The sequence below is a fragment of the Zeus faber genome, assembly GCF_960531495.2.
Source record: "Zeus faber genome assembly, chromosome: 20".
Taxonomy (NCBI): domain Eukaryota; kingdom Metazoa; phylum Chordata; class Actinopteri; order Zeiformes; family Zeidae; genus Zeus; species Zeus faber.
The window spans coordinates 12,448,385-12,471,050 of NC_137207.1; the positions used below are offsets into that span (position 1 = coordinate 12,448,385).

The window sequence follows — 22,666 nt, forward strand, 5'->3', positions numbered from 1 at the left end:
GTGTGTGCGTGTGTGTGTGTGTGTGTGTGTGTGTGTGGCTCTAGAGGGACTGCGTTTAGAGCATCAGTTTTTCCCAAGCACACGACCCAGCTTTTTTTTAAGTTGATGATACACTGAAAACAATTTGGAGGAGAAGGGCAGAATAAATGAAATGCGGCGCCAAGGACGGACAATGGGAAGCGTATTAAGCAGCATAAAAGCAAGTTACTCTCGAGGTTACAGGCACATAACTAATAAAAATATAGGAATTTTTTTCCTCCTCATTTGGATTGACCTCAGAATTAATGGCAGATAGTGATTCATTTTGGGGGGGTAAGGAGGATTCAAATTGTCGAGTTAATGAACTGTCTATTGTCTACCTTGTATTATTGAACAGTAAGCATATGCCAGATATTAACAATAGTTATTTTAATAAAACAGGATCACAGGTGTTTTTTTGCCATATTATTGATTTCATGATAGTCTATGTGGGTAAATATCAACACACACACTCTACAGTACTTCTGCCGTCCAAGGCAGTGGTTCCCAACTTGGGGAGCTAGACCCCCACAGGTGGTCGCCAGAGCTCGCAGGAGGGGTCGATTTGAGGCGTATGTTTACTCTAGTATTGGTTCAAAAATCGACATGAGTGTTGAAACTGTACAAATTGTGAAAGAAATCCATCAGAATACGCTCAAAAATCCTTACTTCCTAGCAGCTGTCCCCAACTTGGGGAGCTAGACCCCCACTGGCGCCGGCCAGAGATCATGGCAGGGGTTGAATCTTGGGCATACGTTTAGTCAAATATTGTCTACACACTAAAATTTGTAAACAAATTAATGACTATATTTTTCAAAAACCTTGATCTCTCTACCATGAAAATAGAACCAATATACCAAATTTGGCCGCAACTTTCTCCAAACGCGCGGCACTGTGTTCAGACTGTTGCACCTCGTGCGTCTCACTGGTTTTATGTTGGATTTAAGAAAACCAGTCGAGCCGCTTGCAGTCGGAATAAACTTCTATCTGAAATAAACATTTTTAATAAACTCAGGCTTGTGTGTGTGACATATTTTTGCTTTCATTCGGCCATTATGCAATAACCAGCGAGGGAAGGACTTTACTTAGAGGCAGAACCGAGCGAATGGAGTCGATGAATTTGTTTGAGCAACAGGACTGCAAAGGGGCGATCGCCATTAAAAATGGATGCTGTGCGGAGGGCCGGGGCACTCAGTGAATACATAAAAAACGAGCCGTGCTCATCCCGTCCTCTGATCGAGGTTTTTTGAGAACATACAGTAGAACTCTTTCACCACCTCGCTGTTTGTCTATCACTTAGTGGTGTTGTTGAGGTTTGTTATAATAAAAGTGATAAGTCGTCGTAACCAACGGATTCCAAAACACTGTTTGTTCACAGCATTCAGCTGTTCTGTCGCTTCTCCTTTCCAAGAACGAGTCTTAATTCATTCTGACTGGAGGAGAGGTGACGTCATGCTTTTTGCCAGCCGCTTGCAGAGACGTACTGTACAGAAATCATTTAGACCACTAGAGGGTGCCGCTGTGGGAAGAGAAGGTCGTGTGAGAGGAGAGGGCCTTTAAGGAGTACAGGGAAAGATATTTAAAGATCTAGATGAGATAAACAGATACATAGGATAGAGTTCTGTCTGCCGCCAGTGATGCCCGGCACAATGGTAGATGTCGAAATTACAAAGCACTTATGGATCTTTAAAATTGGTTGCCTCTTCTTTATTATTTCATTATTCCATATAGTGTATACAGTGTTAGAGTGTGTGTGTGTGTGTGTGTGTGTGTGTGTGTGTGTGTGTGTGTGTGCGTGTGTGCGTGTGTGCGTGTGTGCGTGCGTGCGTGCGTGCGTGCGTGCGTGCGTGCGTGTATACAGTGTATAGTACTGTCTATGTATTGTATGCCCTAATACAAGTCCCTACAAATAGCAAAAGTGAGTAAAGTTTATTTATATCAGTGGCTCTACGTAGATGTGGGGTCCCCCAGTCGTCCTTCAACAGGTTCCAGGGGGTCCCCAGCAAAATGACAGTAGAGCTACACTAGGCACATTGGTACAGAGTATGGCCATGCTGTGGCTCGCCATAAGTGCACGCTTCCTATTGAATCCATGTTAATCCACTGTTGGAGCTACACTGGGAGTTTGGTACTAAACCATATCTACCGCTAAAAATCCTCCCAGAGATCAAATCTGATGAAATGGCCTAATGTGTATCAAACTGAAGGTCCTTGATATGAAAAAGGTTAAGAATCACTTGAATTATAGAGAGCTTTTCCAAACCCACCGTTAGAAAGTGCTTCACAAATAAATAATCATCGGAGCTAAAAGACAATGACATTGAAATCATGATGACGTCGATTCCGTCTCTAAGTCTGTAACCGAAAGCGATTCAGCTCCACATCACCCAGGTACCAGATGTAAATAAGATCCAGAGCTCAGGATCAGGGAGCAATGGAGCCCGGGCCTGAGGCTGCCGCAGCATTTGCGGGAGATATACCCACACACACACACACACACACACACACACACTCGCACACGCACGCACACACACACACACACACACACACACACACACACACACGCGGTTAATAAAGGGTTGCACGGAAATCCAATCTGGATGCGGAGAATGGATAGTTCTGCTAATCGAGTCGGAGCAGCTCTGCAACAATGGCGGTCGTCGGGAAATATCCAGCGAGTGCACACACCTGTGACCACGAAATATTCTGATCCGAGAGCGGTTGAAATTCCCCCTGGAGGCCTGCACGCCGCCTCTGGTGGATTATAACATAATACAATATGCAATAGAGGCTGGTGTTTACAACTCTGTGCTGCTACTGTGAGGATATATTTGAGAATTTATTGGAGCAGTTCAAGACCAATAATTCGAGACCAACAATTCCAGAGAAATAATGACTGAGAATCCTCAAATTCCCCGAGGAATGATGATGATTCTTTATAGAGTTTAATATTTTCTTGTTTACATTAATTGCATTTTGCTTGTTTTCTTTTTATCATGATTATTATTTGATGGCCTTCTATTATTGTATTATATCGTAAATCACTTTGAGTCGCAGGTTGTGTATAAAATGTGCTGTACATAACTTGGTTATTATCAGGGTGTTAAGCACAGAAGGTGTGTGTCACTCTATTGTTATTATTATTATTATTATTATTATTATTATTATTATTATTATGACTGCAGTTTTTCTGGTTTTGCCATGTTCTGCCTGGTCTGCCTTTTCACAATTTGCAACACTGATGGATATTGATCCCAATAGACTTAATCTAAAATCTTGGACCAATCGGACCGTGTGTCTAGCGCCACCATCAGTCCAAAGTTGCACATTGACTTCCGCCGAATCAGTTTTTCCAACATTTTGACTTTTTCGATAAAACAAACATTGACATTCCCTCCTCGGCCGTTTGTCCAATTTTAACCAAACCAACGTTTCCTTGGTCCCAACAATAATATGGGTGAAAGCCGCCACATAAACGAACATAGAATGATGTCCACGTTTTCACCCGCGCTTGCAACCTCGCACCTTTCGCTCTATTACTAGGCTTTTTTTTTTATCTAGAGTCAATTATTATTTTTTTTTCGGAATGTTCTCCGAAATAGGGTGAGAGCGTGTTTGTTTTCTAAGTAAGCCGATATCTCTAATCACTCACCTCAAACCTAATGAAGAAGGAGAAACGCTCCTTCCAAGATCAACAAATGCTGCGTTTATTCAACTGAGACGGACATTTTTTTAATGATAAGTGAGACTCGACAAACATTGTTAATTAGACGAGGCGCTGAGATTCCTGCAGGATGGCTGGCCCCACGCCTAGCACAAGAATAGATTCCTCTGATGGAGTCTTAAAACCATGAAATACAAAACAGCACCGAGTGCATTTTTAACATTCTGTACTCACTCTCACACACACACACACACACACACACACACACACACACACACACACACACACACACACACACACCCATACACACACACACACACACACACATGCGTGTGCGTGCGTTGTCATACCACATGTATGGTTTGCACAATATGTGATATTATAAAAACAAGTAAGTATGTAGCCCTTAACTTGCATATTCCCAACATTCTAACATGATATAACAGTGTAAAGTAGAACCTTGCATTAAATGTGTATGAAGGCGTCCACATCCACAGAAGAAAATGTCGAACACGGTATGTTAAAATATGAATTATGCACGTTCGACATAATGAATTCTGTCACTTTAACTTGGAGGAACAGGGGAGGAAAAAAAACAAACAGAATGTGGGTAAAGAAGGAATGGAACGAGGGGAAGATCAACAGAGAGAGTAAAGGTTGTCAGGTTGTGTTGCCCCAGTTTGTTTTTAAAAACTAGATAAAAATATAACAAAAATAAATAACCATATCACATGTTACTAAATAGATAACTAAATATATAACCATATAAAATCTAATAGAGAATGACATTACTAATTTATGATAAATACACTATATCCCCCCATATATATATAACTATAAAACTTCATAGAACTACATATATAACTATATTAATTACAAAATATATATATAAACATATAACTAAATAAATAACTAAATGTATAACAATATCAAATATAAAAAAATATATAACTATATATAATCGAGAAAAAAAAAATAATATATATATATATATAATATATATATATATAATTATTTATTACCAAACATATAACAATATAAAATATAACTAAATAAATAACTAAATGTATAACTATGCCAAATATAACGCAAGTAACTACATTACTATCATATATACTTCATAATTGCAAACAACGGAAATAAAAACATTGGTTGAGTGACAAAGCCAAGACCATGATCTCCTTAAAATGAGCAGATGAGTAAGGAGCAAGCGAGGGAGCTAATGAAGTGGAGTGGAAGTGGTGGTGTGAGTCCCCGCTTTGATTTTGGGTTTGTTAACAGCTTGCTCATGTCATTACTCTCTCTCTCTCTCTCTCTCTCTCTCTCTCTCTCTCTCTCTCTCTCTCTCTCTCTCTCTCTCTCTCTCTCTCGTTCTCCCCCTCCTTCCCTCCCTCCTTATTCCTGTTATTAATCGCCTTACTTCTGGAGCGTTTCACTCGATTGTGTGAGAAACGGCGCCGTTTAGAACGAGCAATGCCATTAAGTGAGAAGGTGACAAACAAACGAGGGCAAGCACAAAGCAACTCACTCAGTGGACGCAAGAACACAAGTGTATTAACAGGGATTTCACCCATTAACAGATAAATATATGTTCCCCTTTTGAGAGTCTGCTAAAGCCCTCACCCTAAACATAACTATATGATTTTAAATACTAATTTAAAATAATAATAATATGCATTGAAATCACATGTGCTCATTATAGACGGAAAACAATGCACTTTTAAGCCTCCTCCCACCCCCTCATATGCCCCACAGTGGTTGGCTCCCGTGCTGCGCGCGCACACACACACACACACACACACACACACACACACACACACACACACACACACACACACACACAAGGTGAATCCTGTGCTCCTGGGCAGCCGCGTCTCCTCATGCATGTGTGTCTACAGTGGAAGGAGGTCCATCCACTATTTAAACCATCATAACTCAACTCACTGAACTTCCCACCGATTTTCGAGCGGTTTGGTTTGTTACGAATGCCAGACATGTATTCATGACACAGGATACTTGGTTAAATTAAAAATGTGGGTTTTCACACCAATTACCTATATTATTTTGTAGATTGCAACAGTGATATTTCTATAATATATCATGAAATATTAACTTGCCCTGCGTCATTAGATTCAAAGTATTTTTTTTTGTCATGTAAAATGGTATGCCATTTTACATGACATGCCATGATAATGGATGAAATGAAATAAGACTTAATTCATAAAAAAGACATCATTACAACAGGCAGGGAATTTAAAATATTAAGTGTGTTTCTGGCAGGCTTCGTGGCACTCTGGACTTTTACACGTTGACAGCAAAACATTAGAGATCTGCTTCTTGGGGGAAAACAAAATCTCATTATTATCTTGAGTTCAGTTAATGGCTGTTGCTTCTCTCCTGCCACTGTAAATAACCTGCATGCTGTACAACCCTTAAGTTATTTACCCATTGACTATCCAGTATATACAGTAGTAATAAGAGTTTCCTCCATATACATTTAAACAGTGGTTTTTGTGTCCCCATCAGGAATTGCTTTTGATAAATGTTTCTGTTTATTGCCCCCTCAACAGTGAAATGAAATATCCACCCCTGATAACAGTCCGCCCATAATTCATAAAGTGATTATCATGCGCAGTTGGGTATAAAAAAGGATGCCCCAGCTACCGTGAGGACAAGTTATTTTTACTGTTCCGCAATAAAAATGTCATGGAAATTTATGATAGCGGTATACAGGGGGGGATTTAAAACAATTACCTAACTCTAACGCACACAGCTACTACTATCTCTCCGTCCCCTGCGGATTTGCTTTGTCATTCTTTAACACGGAAAAGTGGCCCTTTTTTATTTATTTATCTATTTATATATATATATATATATTTTTTTTTTATTATTAATTATTATTATTATTATTATATATATATTTTTTTATATATATTTTTTTTTTCCTGGGCTTCTTCGGAGGCGTCTTCTCGCTGTGTAAACTGAGCTGTGGGCAGAATACGGTGAAAAGATTTTTGGCATTTGTCGACTGTGTCCCTCTGTTAAGTTCATCGCCCTCGCTACCGTGTTGCAAGAAATTAAGAAAATAACGGCGCAGCTCTGGAAGACAGAGGATGGAGATCTCCACGTTCTCATTTCTCATAGCTCTCATAGCTTGTCATTTCACTGCATATTGACATTTCACTGCATATTTGACATTTCACTGCATATACAGTATGTATGAAAGTATGTATATGTATGTGATGAATAAACCTCTTGAATCTTGAATCTTGATGCGTTGACGTGTCCCTAACAGGACACACTGGGTACTTGTTTCCACATCTGGTATCGTCCTGAGACCCTCTTCTCAAGGACCTTTTTGAGACCGAATAATTCCTTTTAAACACCCACGTCCTTTAAAGAGTTGTTTCTCAATGGTGTCACCTGACACGCACATTTTGTCTCGTATCCTGTCTGGTGTCTTTGGATTGACAGAGGGCATCCCTCCCTCCCTCCCTCCCTCCCTTCCCTTCCTCTGTCCTCAGCTCCCAACTTGAAGGGCCGTCCAAGGAAGAAGAGGCCGTCTCTGTCACAGCGGCGGGACTCCCAAGGTCCAGGGCAGGGGTCGGAGGTCAAGGAGGCCACAGAGGGAAAGAACCGCCTCAAGGTTCGTCGCCGAACGCCTCCGACGGCGGCTCCGCCGGCTCCTTCGCCGGAAAAAGGAAGACGGGAGGGCAACCAAACTCTTTTATTTTTGATCTCCAGGTGAAAGTGGACAGAGTGGCCATCTCCAAATCCAGAGGCAGCAGCAGCGACAGCGGCCACATCAGCAAGAGAGCGCTGCTGCAGTCCTCGGAGCAGAGGAAGGAGAGGGGCGGAGGAGGGCGAGGCGGCGGGGGAGAGCCGGAGGACTGCCGGGCGGAGGAGCAGGCCTTCCTGGTGTGTCTCTACAAGTACATGAAGGAGAGGAAGACGCCCATCGAGCGGATCCCGTACCTCGGCTTCAAACAGAGTGAGTCGGCCCCGGGGGCTTCCGCGCGGGTGGGGGGGGGGGGGGGGGGGTTCGAAGCGCAGTCACCCGTTGGTTTCCCCAAGGGGACGATTTGAAAACCTCGAGTTTGGGTTTACGCTCGCCGGACGATCTGTGCATTCAACTCAGCCGGAGCCTTAAGAAACAAACCTTGGCTCCAACGCAAAAAAGGAGGAAATACAGCCCCAAATATAATACGTGTCCACACGTTTATGGATGTTTCCGAAAACAATTTCTTCCCGCCGTCCTGTCTTTACCAACTGCATTTTAGAAGATCTCTCCATCCACAGGAGAGCGCAAAAAATATTTAAAAGGCTCACATCAGCATGCCGGGCCGTAATGGCGATCATAAAACTTGACGTCAGACACCACAGAACAACCTTAGGAGCATGCGCCTTGAGCCTCTTTGCGAATTCAGATCTTGATGTCCGCGTTTTCAAGAAGCTCCGTTTGACTCGTACATAAGGATACAGGGAAAACAGAGTTTTGAGTTTTGAAAAATCCGTTTTCCAAAAGCGTCGTTTCCAGTGACCTAAAACCCCGTTTTCGTGTGGACGGGAGGCCAAAACGCTGAAAAAATAATTTGTTTTCAAAAATGTCCATGTACGTGTGGACAGGGCTTATTATATCCTTTTTTACAAGTGTTTTGTCATTTTCTAAGTTACAGCATTGACCCCCCTTAGAAGAAATAAACTTTGCTGTTGAAACTTGAAAACCGCTTAAAAAAAAAAAAGTGTATTGACTTATGCTGTATATACAATGTATTTCTAGTGAGGAACATTTTTATTTTTCCATTGACTTCCCCTCACTCCGAGGTTCGTCGGAGCATCTAAATCAATGTCAAGGTCGCTGCTGGGCTCACGCTCTACCTCATCTTGCCGGTGTTTACCCCAAACGGGAGCGCTGGCTTCTTGGAATATGTATGACGCGTATACAAATGGATATTAAATCCCACCGCCGAATAAAATGTTGATTATGTCATAACACATGCAATCTTTTGAATGACAAAGCCTGGCAATCACTCCAACAAAAACACCTTACCTTCACCTGAGGCACCGGACGGAATTTAAATGGAGTTGGTCGACTGTGACTCACTTCACTGTGGCTCGTTTTCTTTTTAATTTTTAATTTTGTTCTTGCTTTCCAGTAAATCTCTGGACAATGTTCCAAGCCGCTCAGAAGCTCGGGGGATATGAACTGGTGAGTTTGAAACAAAGTAAAGCCTGTGTGCACCTGTGTGTGTGTGTGTGTGTGTGCGTGCGAGCGTGCGTGCGTGCGTGCGTGCGTGTGTTTTTAAAAGCCCTTAATGGACTGGGCCAACGCAGCACTGCCCGGTTGCTTGAAATAAGCCAGCCAAATGATTTAAATAAATTGAAAATGCCGCATTCTTCTGTCCTCTCTCTCCAACTGATTACCGTGTCTTATCCCGTGGGGGATTTTCTTTTTTCTTTTTTCTTTTTTTCTTTATTCTTCTTCTTCTTTTTTTTTTTTTTTTTGTTAGGCATCAATTTGCGGAGCGGCCTCAAAATCCATTATGCGGCGCATTACTTTGATTTATTCAAAATTCAGATGAAATCTTTGTTGCCGCGCCGGCGCTGATGCAACGCCAGGGACAGAATCCGGCGTCGCTTCGCGAGGCTTTTCATAAAACATTATCTTCATGTTTATGTATTTGAATGGTAATCCACTTCCAGGACAGGCAGAATGGGAGATGAGGGTGACCCACATTCTGACACCGATATTCATCTCCCGCTCAGCTGAGAATAAATGGCAACATAAATTTGTGTGTTAATTCGCCGTTATTTCTTTCATGGTCCTCGGAGGGGAGAGAGGGAGCAGGTTTGACTGATCAAAAGGAAACGGGTGTCTGTGTGTTTCTTCTCCCCTGCCCCCCGCTGAACCCCCAGAATCCTCAAACTTTCTCTGCGTTTGTTCACTCCTCTCTCCCTCGCTCTAGATCACGGCGCGTCGGCAGTGGAAAAACGTCTACGACGAGCTCGGAGGAAACCCCGGGAGCACGAGCGCGGCCACCTGTACACGCAGACACTATGAAAGGTATGTGTGTGTGTGTGCGCGCGTGCATGTGTGTGTGTGTGTGTGCGTGCGTGTGTGAGAATGTGTGTGTTTTACTATACTTGTGATGACCCGTCTCCAAATTGACTATTTTTTGGTTTGGATTTGCACCGGGAACATATATCCTCACTTACCAGGTGTATTTACTCTGACTTCACTTTGATACCAGTACATAAATGTGTGTGTGTGCGTGCGTGTGTGCCCGCGTGTGTGAGCGCGTGCGTGCGTGTGCGTGCGTGTGTATCCACCTGCTCGCGCAGGTTGAAACTCTAATAAAAGGGTCATGGATCACTGGTTCATCCAAAGGCCCCTGAGGGGGAAAAAAGACGTTGTTTGGAAAACAATCCAATGTGACCTTTTAGAAATTTGCTCTCCTTTATGTGTGTGTGTGTGTGTGTGTGTGTGTGTGTGTGTGTGTGTGTGTGTGTGTGTGTGTGCCTACGTGCGTGCGTGCGTGTGCGTGTGTGTTTGAGAGGGAGGGAGGAATGGAGAGAGGGAGGGAGCGCCTGCAATAACAAACCCATTGAATAAAACACCAAAACGATTCTTCTCCGTCAATACAAACCGATTCAGTCCTCGTATGAGAACCTGGCAACCCCATCGAATAAATCAATAAACAAACGGAAAATAAAACCTTTGCAGTTACCCTTCAAGAGGTATTTACAATATATAAGTCCTCTTAATGCATTTTGATTCCTCAGAGAGATGTGAATGTGTGTGTGTGTGTGTGTGTGTGTGTGTGTCCTTTTGTCTGCCTGACTGGGTGTGTGTGTGTGTGTGTGTGTGTGTGTGTGTGTGTGTGTGTGTGTGTGCGTGTGTGTGTGTGTGTGTGCGTGCGTGCGAGGCGTGGTGCTTTGAGTAGTCGCACGATATCAACGCGGCCCATTTACCTTCCACGTCGTCTGGTATTGTTCGGTTCGAACTGAGCGCCACACACGCCAACCCCTCTTCTGCAAAAAGATCTGTGAATTATATCCCAAAGTTGGTTTTCAAAGGGCATTCCGAGCACTTGAAAGCCAAATGGAACCCTTTTAACGCCCCCGTAAATGTTAGTCCTGCCGCGTTACATTCTGAGAAGGAAACCGAGCCCTTGAAAGTAAACCCATTAATCGCGCACTGTTAAATATAATGCCCTTTCATGGCCGCTTTAATCCAAACTGTCTTACGGCAGCAGAGCAGCGTCGCAGTTTTTTTTTTTTTGTTTGTTTTTTGTTTTTTTGTTTTTTTTGTTTTGTTTTTGTTTTTTGTTTTTTTTGGTGTGGTTAAGTCTGAGATCCTCTCTGAAGCCCCGGAGGAGGAAGGATTTTTACGTCTTGTGCGGAGTCACTGCAGCTGTTTGCCTTTGTCTTTGGGGAGTTCATGAGCGCTTAACCAGGTGCGGCTCGGTTCAGCGTGACAATCGGATGCTCGGCAAATATTCCAGTTTTTTACGTCTCGAGGCGTTCCCGAGACGCCCGGAGGACGACAGAAAAAACAAAACGAGGAGCCGAAGCGGGCAGATCACAGAAGCAAAGGGAACCGCTTGTGTCTCAATGAACCAGATTACATGTGGCGCACCCAGGAGACCGTGGGCTTCATTTAGCACAGTCGCTCTCTCTCTCCCTCTCTCTCTCTCTCTCTCTCTCTCTCTCTCACGCTCTCTCCCTGTTTCTCTCATTCTCTCTCTCCACCGCAGTTGTTTCATTTCTTGCAGTCTATTTCATTTCCATTTGGTGGCCAATTTTCTTTTTCGTTGGCGTATTTTCCCTCTTAAAATGTTCCCTATTAAAATGTTTAAACAGTGACATCCATCTTATAATCCTATCTCGTGTTTTCGCATTAGCCCTGAAGGCCATTAACGCCGCGTCTTTTATATTCTTTTTAAATCGATCTGTACTCATCTACCGTCTGCAGTCTTGGGTCCCAATACATCTGCCCCCAGAGTCTGTACTCGCTTATTTCCCCCCTTGTTCTTATGTTAACAAATTACCGAGTTATGGCTTCATTTTTTAAAGATGTGTTCCAGTTGCCAACACAAAGAGTTGTATCATCAAATTCATATGATAAAATCTCCACGACGGTTTCGCTTCCAGATACAAATGCGGGTTTCGTTGGAGAATCTGTGTTCGAGTTCATTTAATCTGATTCGGTTTTGTTGATGAGGCTGAGTTTTGAATGTTCCACGTGATGGAAGAGTGCAATGTTCTCACATTTCAATGAGAGTAAGCAGCATCTGCCATGATAAAAGGTATAATGCACCCCATAATACTCCCCGATATAATGAGGAATGGGAAAGCACAGCGTTGCTTATTTCAAAAGGCAGCACTTAGTTCACACTGAGAAGATTCTGCACCGTGGGAGTGTCGCTCCGATTGTCAAAATAGCTGTGTTGATGATCTTTTGGACCCTCTGTCAAGTCATACTCTATTTTTTTGTGAAATTCTCTAACCCTACCCCTAACCCCCAATCCCTAACCCCCTAACCCTATGTTGTCTATCTTACACAGGTTCAGATGAGAAGATCGATACTAATTTTAGCCCTGTGCGTCCAGCACAAAGATAGCGATGGGCTGCATGCTAACTGTGTTAGCGCAATGCATGGCCGCAGAGGGGTTCAGCTAGCCTAGCTCCCGAGCTCAATCGCTTCTTGTTTTTTTTCGGAGTTGATTTGCTTTATTCTTTATCTTGGTCTGGGACACAACCCAGAATGATAAGGAACGCAAAGAGGGATGGCGCGCACACACACACACACACACGCACACGCACACACACACGCACGCACGCACGCACACACACACACGCACACACAGCCTTATTTGCAGCGGCCACTCGGCAAAGACAGCAACTGAAAAACGCTGCATGCAATTGATGTTCAACATCACAGTTATGGCATTGCACGACGTTTCAACCTTCACTTCCACACCATTGTCTGATGTGCAGATTTATTTCAGAGTTTTCAGTACTTTTCCTTATGTGTCAAAAAAAAAAACCCCAAAAAACACAACCGACCGGGATCGCACCAAACCCCCGAGCATCGAATTTCCCCCATCGCCACTGCCCGGAAAACAAATATCTAAAATATATTCCAGACAACCGCTCGTAAAAAAGTAGATTAGAACAAACAGCAGGATATTCACCTTGAGGCTTCGCCAATATTATGTTCAACTGGTTGGAGTTTAAAAAGCGCACTGTCAGTAAATAGATTAGTCGGTGGCGGTGGGGGGGGAGAATCCTTAAATCCGTATTGTAAACACAAGCCCACACCACAACAACAAGGTTCACATTGCGAGCAGGAAGCCAACGTCTCCGGTGCCTCGCTCCAGGCCTCGAATTGCCACCGATGTCCGAGCACTATAGGGCGGTTTCACAGACAGGGCTCAGCCTGGATCAGCGGGCTGGACTAACGCCAGTCAAATTCATCCAGGATAAAAAAATAAAAAAAAACTAACAAAAAAAACAAACAAACGCCTCTCTGAGACGTCGCTTAATTCACCGTGAATCGGTCCTAGACGAGGATCGGAGAAGTTCGGGAAGGACGAGTCGGATGCAGCTCGACCTGCTCCACCTCCGTCCATTAATCCAAAGATTAACGCGCCTCCGTCCGACTTTCGTTTACACCTTCACTTAGACCGGGGGTCTCAAACTCAACTTACCTGGGGGCCGCTGGAGGTTGGGTGAGGCTGGGCCGCATCAAGTACTCCACAAAGAAAGGGTTTCAAGTATTCCAAAAAAGAGTACAACTTCTTTTCCCTTTCCTATTGCAACACTCTGCTGTCTTTATTAGGTCGCTGATTACTCTTGTTGAGTACGACCACTTCCTCAGTCCTCTGTACCTTGCACTGGGTGACAGGATGTGTTTTCCTTCCACTTGGTGTCACTCCGGAATCCCGTTTCAGCCAAGTGACTAACGCGTTGGCTAACTTGTCAACAAACACCACCGGAAGCTGTCACGAGCCTGAGCTATGGTAGCCCATAAGTGATAAAAAAATAAAAATAAAACGCCCAGGGCATCGACGCGGCGAAAAGGTGCGCGTGAGAAAAACCCTTACACTAACACTAAACTTTGATGTCAAGTAGGGGGCCACAAAATGTCGGCCGCGAGTTTGAGACCCCTGACTTAGCCCCTTGATTGGCTCTCACCTTCCTTCTGGAATCAGATTTTTTCTATTTATTTTATTTATATATATATATAATTTTTTTTTTAAACCAAGCTCCCGACGAGTCTGAGACTATTTTAGACCGTGACGGAGACAAGCCACTTCAGTTAGTCCGGATTAAAAGTCGGAGATGAGGCCTGATCTTGTGTCCTCGAAAAAGCCCCCCCCCCCCCCTAAATAAAATCTACATTGATTTACTCCACCGCTATCCCTGTGTTTGTTTAAAGGACATTCCAAGATAAATCTCCGTTCCTGGGGACTCTCAAAGTCTCTGACTTTGCCGGTGGTGGTTTTTTTTTTGGTTTTTTTTGTAGGCTCCTTCTGCGTTTCCCGTGTGCCTGGATGTTTGTGCACCGCGGTTATGAATTATTGTTGTTTTTTTTGGGGTTTTTTTTTTTTTTGTTTGTTTGTTTTTTTTTCACTTTATTATTATTCATGGAGTAACATGTAGGCATCTGATGATCAGGCAGAAAACTAATTGGATTTTTGATTGATCTAATTATTTTATTACGGGTCATTTGCATAAGAATTATGCGGTGGAAGCAGGAATCGTTATCAACAAACGCACAGGGAGATGAAGACTGACAGGCGAGAGATAAAAAGATTTAAGTTGTGCAGTGCTGCAAATGACAAAACACTAACTTCTTTTTGTTTTCTCTTTTGTGTTTTCCCTATGTTGGGACGTAATCTCCATCTTGTAACAGCTGACGGCGATTCCGTTACTCCCTGTTTCAAGGACAAATCTAAAAATCCTGGCGGCTTTCAAAAGGAGTTCTGTGCTCACCCCCCGGAACACAGTGGTACAAGAAAAGAAAATAATTAAAAAATGTTCCAAAAAGTAACCCAAAAAATGGACGGATATGTATAGATAGAAATGCAAAACTTCAACTGTGACTTCTAACATTGAAACTTTCGCGCGCGCGCTCCGATGCTCCGGCTGCGGGCGCCCGCGTCCTGGGAGATCAAGTTGAGGCGGCGTTCAAAGGGCTGCCGAAATGATTGCGGTGAGTCACGTTCCGGAGGCGCCGCAGGAAGGACCCGGCCCTCTTTCAATATTTACCGAGGTCAAGAGGCGCCGCGGCCGCCCGCCTCGTTTTTTTTCATCACCGCGGGGCGAGCCCCTCGCTCCGGGGGCGACGCCGCCGCGCGAGCACCCGGAGGCGAGGTGCGCGGGGCCGGTGCAAAACGGGTGAATTCCGCATTTCTTAAAGCGCTCCCGCGTCGAGGAAGAGGCTTTGACATGTGAAGAATTGCGTGTTGGTATGTTGACATACTCAAGGATGTAAAAAAAAAGAATAGACAAAATTTAATATATGTAGAAAGAGAGGTAGTGTAGAGACAGAGATTTATGAAAATCCATGTTCACCCACCCTAGTGTCTGACATATGTAGGAGAGGTGGGAGGCCACCCTCATAGGGCCCCCCCCTGGGGAGCAGTTAAGTGTCTTGACACAAAAGCACGCCGCCAGCCGGGTATCAAACCGACAATCTTCTGATCGCCAGACGACCTGCTTGCTCCGCCACCTGAGCTGCTGCCCCCTTTCATTAAAAGCAGATGATTTGAAGCTGACAACATGAACTGATAGTAGGTTACAGCGAACGTGCAACCTCCCCTCTAATCGAGTGACTTTTGGGTTGCCAGGTTGCATTGGGAGGACGCTGTCGAGTGTGTATCATGTCGAGCGGTCTGCATCTGGCAACTTCGCTTGTTATTTGAAAAAGGAGAAGAAAAAAAAAAGAAGAGGATTGGGGAAGTTAGGGGTTTCCCGGGACAAAACAGGAGCACAACGGTGGATGTATTTTTAAATAAAACTGTCAAAAAAAAAAAATCTGCCGAGTTGGCACTTTTGAAGCCGCAAGCAAAGACCATAGGAATGTGACCCAAAAGTGGGTGACGAATTGGGTCTGAAATATTTTAGGGGACTTTTCTTTGAAATAAATAAATAAACAAATAAACAAACAAACAAACAAATAAATAAATAAATAAATAAATAAATAGACCATTTAAATCATATTTTACCATTGCCATATAGCCATACACCCAAATTAAATCCTTTAAGATATGATTTAAACTAAGATATTGTGATTTCTATTGATAATGTCTAAAAATAATAAAAAAACAAAGTAATACCGCCCGCTTCAAAATAGAAACCCAGTAATGTCTATGGCTATAATGTCAGTGGATGGATGAAATGCTCATGTCTGTTAAGGGTGCTCTCCCTGAGAACCCACCACAGCCCGAACCTTATTGGAACATTGCTCTTCATTTCCTCCTGTTTGGTGAATCAATACAATGTCAAGTCCCCAAGGATGAAAGGGAGTACCCGTTCTTCCTGTTTTTACATATATCTGCTCTCTGCCTCTTTGTACCTTAAAACCAGACCTTATTATAATTCTAATTTAATAAATGCAAAGTGCTTCATGGCGGAGATGAATAAGGCGCAGTCTGACTGTTAAGAGAATTTAAAATCAGAGCAAAACCCATCACAAATCAAATGAAAAGAAATCCAAATGTCGAACCAAATGTGGTAAAATGCGATACATCCCATATATATGCTACAGATGCTGCATGGGATAATGTATGCTGTTTTATTTGTGCGTCTCCTTTCATTTGCGCGTGTTAAAATCCCTCCGCATGCAGACCTGCCCGCTGCATAAACAGCTGCTGACTTTGCGTTTCTCGGGCTCCATTTAAACGTATGTAAATGGCGCCCGCCCCGCCGCCCCGAACGGAACTCGCATTTTAATTGTGGAGCGTTCGCTTCTTTCAAGGGCACCGCGCCGTTCATCAACGCCTCGGTGCGCCGGCGACATTCCGCGGCGCCTCACATCGGCAGTTTGCCGCTAATTATGAGCGGCGGCGCTTTGCGAGCGGCGGCCGCCGTAATTGGCTGATAAATCATCCAAACTGATCTCGGCCTGTTTATCAGCCATCAGCCCCGTAATATGTAATGATTTAATAACGGCCGGATAATGTAATAACCCCTTAGAGCCGTTCGGTCGTGTGCCTCCACCAAGAAAAGCGCAACTGTCTTTTCAAATATCCCAATTTCCTATTTTCATGATTCGTGCCGTTTTCACGAGTACCGCACCTACTCACCACAGCCGATTCTTCGCTAAATGCCAAAATCCTATCGGAGCAGACAAGTAACACATTTTCCTGGGTAATGTTCCAGAAGTACGATCCCGAGATACATCTTAAAGATATATTCACTGGGCATTTTCATGCGTGACGGCAGCCCGGCAGAGAACAGCGGCAGCGGTGCACGACACCTGCCGTCAACGTTCAAATATTGAAACTTTTTTGCCGAATTACAGCCGGACGTTACGTAAGCGCGGAACCGAGGAACGTGCGCCGCGGCCGCCGGGAATGTGCAGGGACGGTGGACGCCGTTTCCTCTGGAACATCGCACTTCAAGGGCTTCAATAAAAACCCGTGGATTGATATAAAAGTTGTTTTTTCTCTTCTGTTTATTGATTGCATGGAGGCTGTTGGGTGGCTGTAGCGAGGAAGGATTTGGACCTACGTGGCGCGGTTGGGATCCGGGGATAAAGTTGCGGCTGCGCGTCATCACTTGTATAATAATATAATTGGATATGAATAATGAATAATAAAAGAACAGCTTCTATTGCCAGTGCAAAGAAACCAGGTGATCAACCGTTGAGATGCACGCTCTCTCTCTCTCTTGAAGCTGCATAACAATATCCACAAATATACACGGGGGGGGATACAGCAAGTCCATGTCTCCTTTCACTGTTTTGGAGGGAATTTAAGTCCATTTAAGTTTGCAATAAAATATTAAAAAGCGTATTGTTCAATTAAAAGCCGCGTTTTTATAGCTCCATGCACGACTATTATTCTTATATTCGATCACAGACACAAAATCATTGAGTTTAATATATTTTATTGCAGTCTGTACATCACCATAGCAACACATCGTCACGCTTGCTTCGTTCCCCGTTGACTGTTCCATGCGGATAAAGCATAAATGGCCCTGTTTACCTTTCTCCTCATCCCTCCGCAAAGTGTATATTAAATAAAAATGTAAAATAAAAATATGAAAACAAATACATACGGCGGTTTGGATTCCGCCGACTGCCTTCGCTGGTGGAATAGCGGTTGGTTTACTCGGTGAAGCATTTCAGTGTTAAACCACCGTCTTAAATCTACGGTGGCTGTTAACAGCCATTTCTCCCGTCTCACGAGTGAGACAAAACACACATGGCTTTAAAGTATTTTGGAGAACAAACGGACTGTTAATCGGTTGAACAGTCCACCGCTGTGGTCTTTAGAGAGAGATTTACCTTGTTGTGCTGGTACTGGAGCAGGTTGGAGAGGGGGGAGGAGGGCAGAGTTGGAAAAAAAGAGAGAGAGAGAGAGAGAGATAAAGGGGGGAGTGGGAGGGAGGGAGAGGGAGAGAAATAGGGGAGATAGGCGGGCGGAGGGGGCGAGAAAGGGAGGAGAGAGGGTGGGAGAGGGGGGGGGCGAGAAAGGGGGGAGAAAGAGAGAGAGTCAAGGAGAGGGAGGGAGGGAGAAAGGGAGGAGAGAGGGTGGGAGGGGGGCGAGAGAGAGAGAAGGTGAAGCGGATGAAGGGAGGCTGGTGAGAGACGGAAAGAGAGCAAAAGAAAGAGGTTAAAGAGTGTGTGTGTGTGTGTGTGTGTGTGTGTGTGTGTGTGTGTGTGTGTGTGTGTGTGTGTGTGTGTGTGTGTGTGTGTGTGTGTGTGTGTGTGTGTGTGTGTGTGTGTGTGTGTGTGTGCGCGCGCGATATTTCTCACACACACTTCTCCCAGCTGGGTCCACTGTGTGAAGTGGCCGTGTGTGACAGCACTGCAGCACTAGTACTGGGAGCACTGGGGACACGGTCGAGGGTATTATGGGGTGTTAATTTGTAGTCAAGGTTTGTGTTTTCTTTCTTTCTCTCTCTCTTTCTTTCTTTCTTTCTTCCTTTTTTTCCTGCACTCGCTCGCTCTGTTCTTCATTCTCACTTCTATTTCCCTTATGATTCATAATTCATTTTTGGAATAGAAAAATCTAATTTCCTGCATATCATTTTCTACTTAATACTCTTTTAAAGTAATGGGGGCAGTTAAGGTGAAAAATCCAAAAACTACTGGGGAATTTTGTGGCAGGGCGGAGGGTTCTTACCCTGAAGTGACCATGCTTCTATTTATTGGATCTTCTCTCGGGTTAAAAGCTTTTTAATAAGCGTCTTTCTTTTTTTCTTTTTTTTTTTTTTCTTTAAAGAAAAGGGGGAAGAAGTGTGTGTGATGTTCCGGCAGATCTAACCACTCAAAAAACTCCAAAGATCAGAGACAAGAACCTGTTTTCCACAACATTCAGGCCATGTTGGTGCCTGTTTGGCAGCCATGGGCGTCGCGGGCCAGTTCTGCCTCCATATCTAAATATGTTCACAACATATGAACCGAAATATGTGCCAAATCTGACGCTTTTATTGCCAAAGCCCAATTACTGTGATGAACTAAACCACAATAGTAGAAGTGTTAGTCATAGTAATAGAAGTCTAGTAGTAGTAGGCTAGTATTAGTAGAAGACTAGTAGTAGTAGACTAGTAATAGTAGTCTAGTAGTAGTAGTCTAGGAGTAGTAGACTAGTAGTAGTGGACTAGTAATAGTAGAATAGCAGTAGTAGACTAGTAGTAGTGCGTAGCCGCCAGTACTGGAAAAAAAATGCACATGTTTAAATCGGATCGAATTGACACCCCTAATATACTGTATATACATATATATATATATATATATATATACATATATATGTCATTTTACATGGAACAGCACTCATCAGTTTCATCAGACAGTATTTCACACAGTATTTCCTCTCATCTTGAGAGGAAATACTGTGTGATTCTCAAATCTGTCCAATTAGACTGAAATGCAAGGCCTACAAATAGGAAAAGGGACATTAAACAAACAAACACATTCAATGTATTTACCTTCCAGCAGTTGTCCCTGACCTATATTGCGGGCCCCACTTTTAGCTGCATATGTAGTTCATGCCTTGGATTGATAGTTCTTCCTTCATTTCTCTGCCTCTAATGTAACGACGTGCACGTCACCTGCCTTTGTGCTTGAATCAACACAGACGCTTCGACATTCAAACAAACCCACCATTTAAACCCTGCATCCTGCACAGAGAAGCAGACATCGGTGCACAATGGCTCGGGCCGAGATCCAACAAGTGTTGTTTTAACTACAAAATACATTGTGACACAAACAGATCAGCCATCGTTCAGCCTGTGTGCTCAGATATCTCAGATCAAACACAAACTAAATATAGAAATATGGAAATGTCTCTGGAAATATGCACGGAGGGATTTTCTGACCCCTAGTGGCGGATACGCAGTACTGCACTTTTCATTTTGTGTGTGCGTGTGCGTGTGTGTGTGTGTCTGTGTGTGTGTGTGTGGTGTGGGGGGGGGGGGCAACTGTGGACCGGAATGTGGCCTGTGGGTCGATCTCATAATAACAGTAACAGGTTTGTTTATATAGCACTTTTTTTTTTCTCCCAAAAACAGATTTCGCAAAAGCGCATAAGCCTCAAAAACATGACAACAAGGGCGAACGACTGGCCCGCCACATTGCTGAAATTATAAAAGGGCAAAATAAAAAGCTTTTTAAACGAAATAAGTCAGAGAGATCAGTGATAGAAATGTAACTTTCTCTACGTCATGACATAATATGAAGTTCAGCCGCTACCTGATTGACTATTTCCGTTGAAAGTATTGGTAAACCTTCACTGGTAAATTGTTACAGTATAATATCATTTCAACTTTCTTTTAATAAGTTATCAGTTGACAATTGTCGTGTCAATTATTGTGTCATTTATTACGACACTGTTGCATTCGAACAATATTTCCCAAATCAACTCCTATTTCATCGGAGGGTAGAATATGTGCATTTATCTTTATTTTACCTTTGTGGTATTCGTCCTTGCTCTAAATAAATCAAGTGCACAGTTATTCTAAGCCAGACATGAATTACTTACGAGGTTTTAATAACCCGCGGGGTATTTCATGAGCCTGTGTGGAATGGAGGGAACTTGGATTCCTCGTCCGACCACAGTGAGTGGTGTTGTTGGCTTATTAAACTCCCCTGTTTAAAACCTGCCGTGTAACACAGAACACTCTGCATCAGCTGTGTTAAAATTAACTATGTTGTTCGTAGTTGAGTTGATCAATGGGTAAAGTATTTGCTTAAGAAAAGAGGAAACACTAATAGAGAAAGAAAAATGCTATGAGCCCAAAATACATAAAAGTAGAAAAATTGGCAAGACAGAGTAAACCAAAAAAATTAACATTTGGATTTGGATTTAAATTAACATTTAAATATTTGGATCAACAATTCATATTCTGACAAAGTAGGAAGTTGTGTAAGCTTGCATACATCCAGTTTGTATAAAATAAAATAGTTGTTCTTATTTGTTTACATATAACAACATTACATTTCACTGCATATATGTATGGAAGTATGTATATGTATGTGACAAATAAAAAATCTTGAATCTTGAATCTATAAATAAACAAAAAACATTGCACTTGCCCATTTACCTAGTTGTACCTGTATAAATACCCAAATATAAATATTTGTATTTGGGTTTTTTTTTTTTGTTTTTTTTTAGCACTGATACTAACCATAGCTCGGAATTTCTAAAAGTGAAAGACTTTGTAAACGTCCTGAAAGTTATGCCACACACACACACACACACACACACACACACACACACACACACACACACACACACACACACACACACCCTGAGCATTTCCAGTGTCACATAAAGCTCGGCTGCAGCTGAAACAGCAGACATGAATAACATGAAAAACAGAAACCCCCCAAAATATACGTGCCCACATCCTGCCTTTGCACCAGAGCAGAGCGTGCACCTGACCCACTCCTTGGCCTCAGCGTGAACCTGTCATGCCAAAAAGAGAGAACTTCCTTCTAAAAACACATCACTGGTTTTCATGTTGTCATTTTTCTTTCATCCACCGACATTCTAATATTAAATATATAGAATGTTTTATTTTTGGTATTATCAACAACAGTTTTTTTAAACAGGTATTTCCTTTTAAACTATTATTATTATTATTATTAATAATAATAATAATAATAATAATAATAATAATAATTATAATAATAATAATAATGCTATTGCTGTTATTATTATTATCATCAATCTCATACCCTATTGTTATTTATTTATGTTTTATTATTATTTTTCCACCACTTTTTCTCCATGTTCCCACCAGTCTGTTTTTACCAAATTGGGCACATTCATAGACATTGGTCTCAATCATCGAATCTGGCGTTGGCCACCAACGCCATCGACTGCCACCGATCAGATCTTCAGATCCAATTTCAACCAAACCAACCTTGTTCGATTGCTACTTGCAGCTATATTTATTATTATTTATTTATCATACTTTTGTTTTTTCTTGTTTGTATTATTATTATTATTATTATTATTATTATTGCTCAACGTAAAGATCAAATGTAGTATGGATTATCATCTATCATCTTTGTGTTGTCACGCTCACTGTCCCTCTGTGAACCCATCATAAAACACCACCATGTTTTTGATATGTCCCCTAAATGGGAGGTCGTCACAAAAATATTTCCTACAGCGAAATTCAGTGATAAGCGACGAAATATATCATTATATTGACACATCCTATAGGTTAAAAAGTGCGGAATAAAAACCACTCTGGAGATGCGGGGCGGGGGGGGGTAACCTACTTATTCTCATGTTT

General features: G+C 42.8%; 1 protein-coding gene across 1 annotated transcript in view; it reads left to right on the forward strand.

Annotated features, from left to right (window-relative positions):
- arid5b (AT-rich interaction domain 5B) overlaps window positions 1–22,666 on the forward strand; it is a gene marked incomplete at its 5' end in the record, with an annotated part of 94,108 nt that overhangs the window by 60,937 nt on the left and 10,505 nt on the right. Inside the window, 4 exons of the mRNA XM_080021211.1 lie at window positions 7,207–7,328; window positions 7,427–7,673; window positions 8,839–8,891; window positions 9,649–9,746. Coding sequence (XP_079877337.1) covers window positions 7,207–7,328; window positions 7,427–7,673; window positions 8,839–8,891; window positions 9,649–9,746 — 520 coding nt within the window. The remainder of the gene's footprint in view (window positions 1–7,206; window positions 7,329–7,426; window positions 7,674–8,838; window positions 8,892–9,648; window positions 9,747–22,666) is intronic.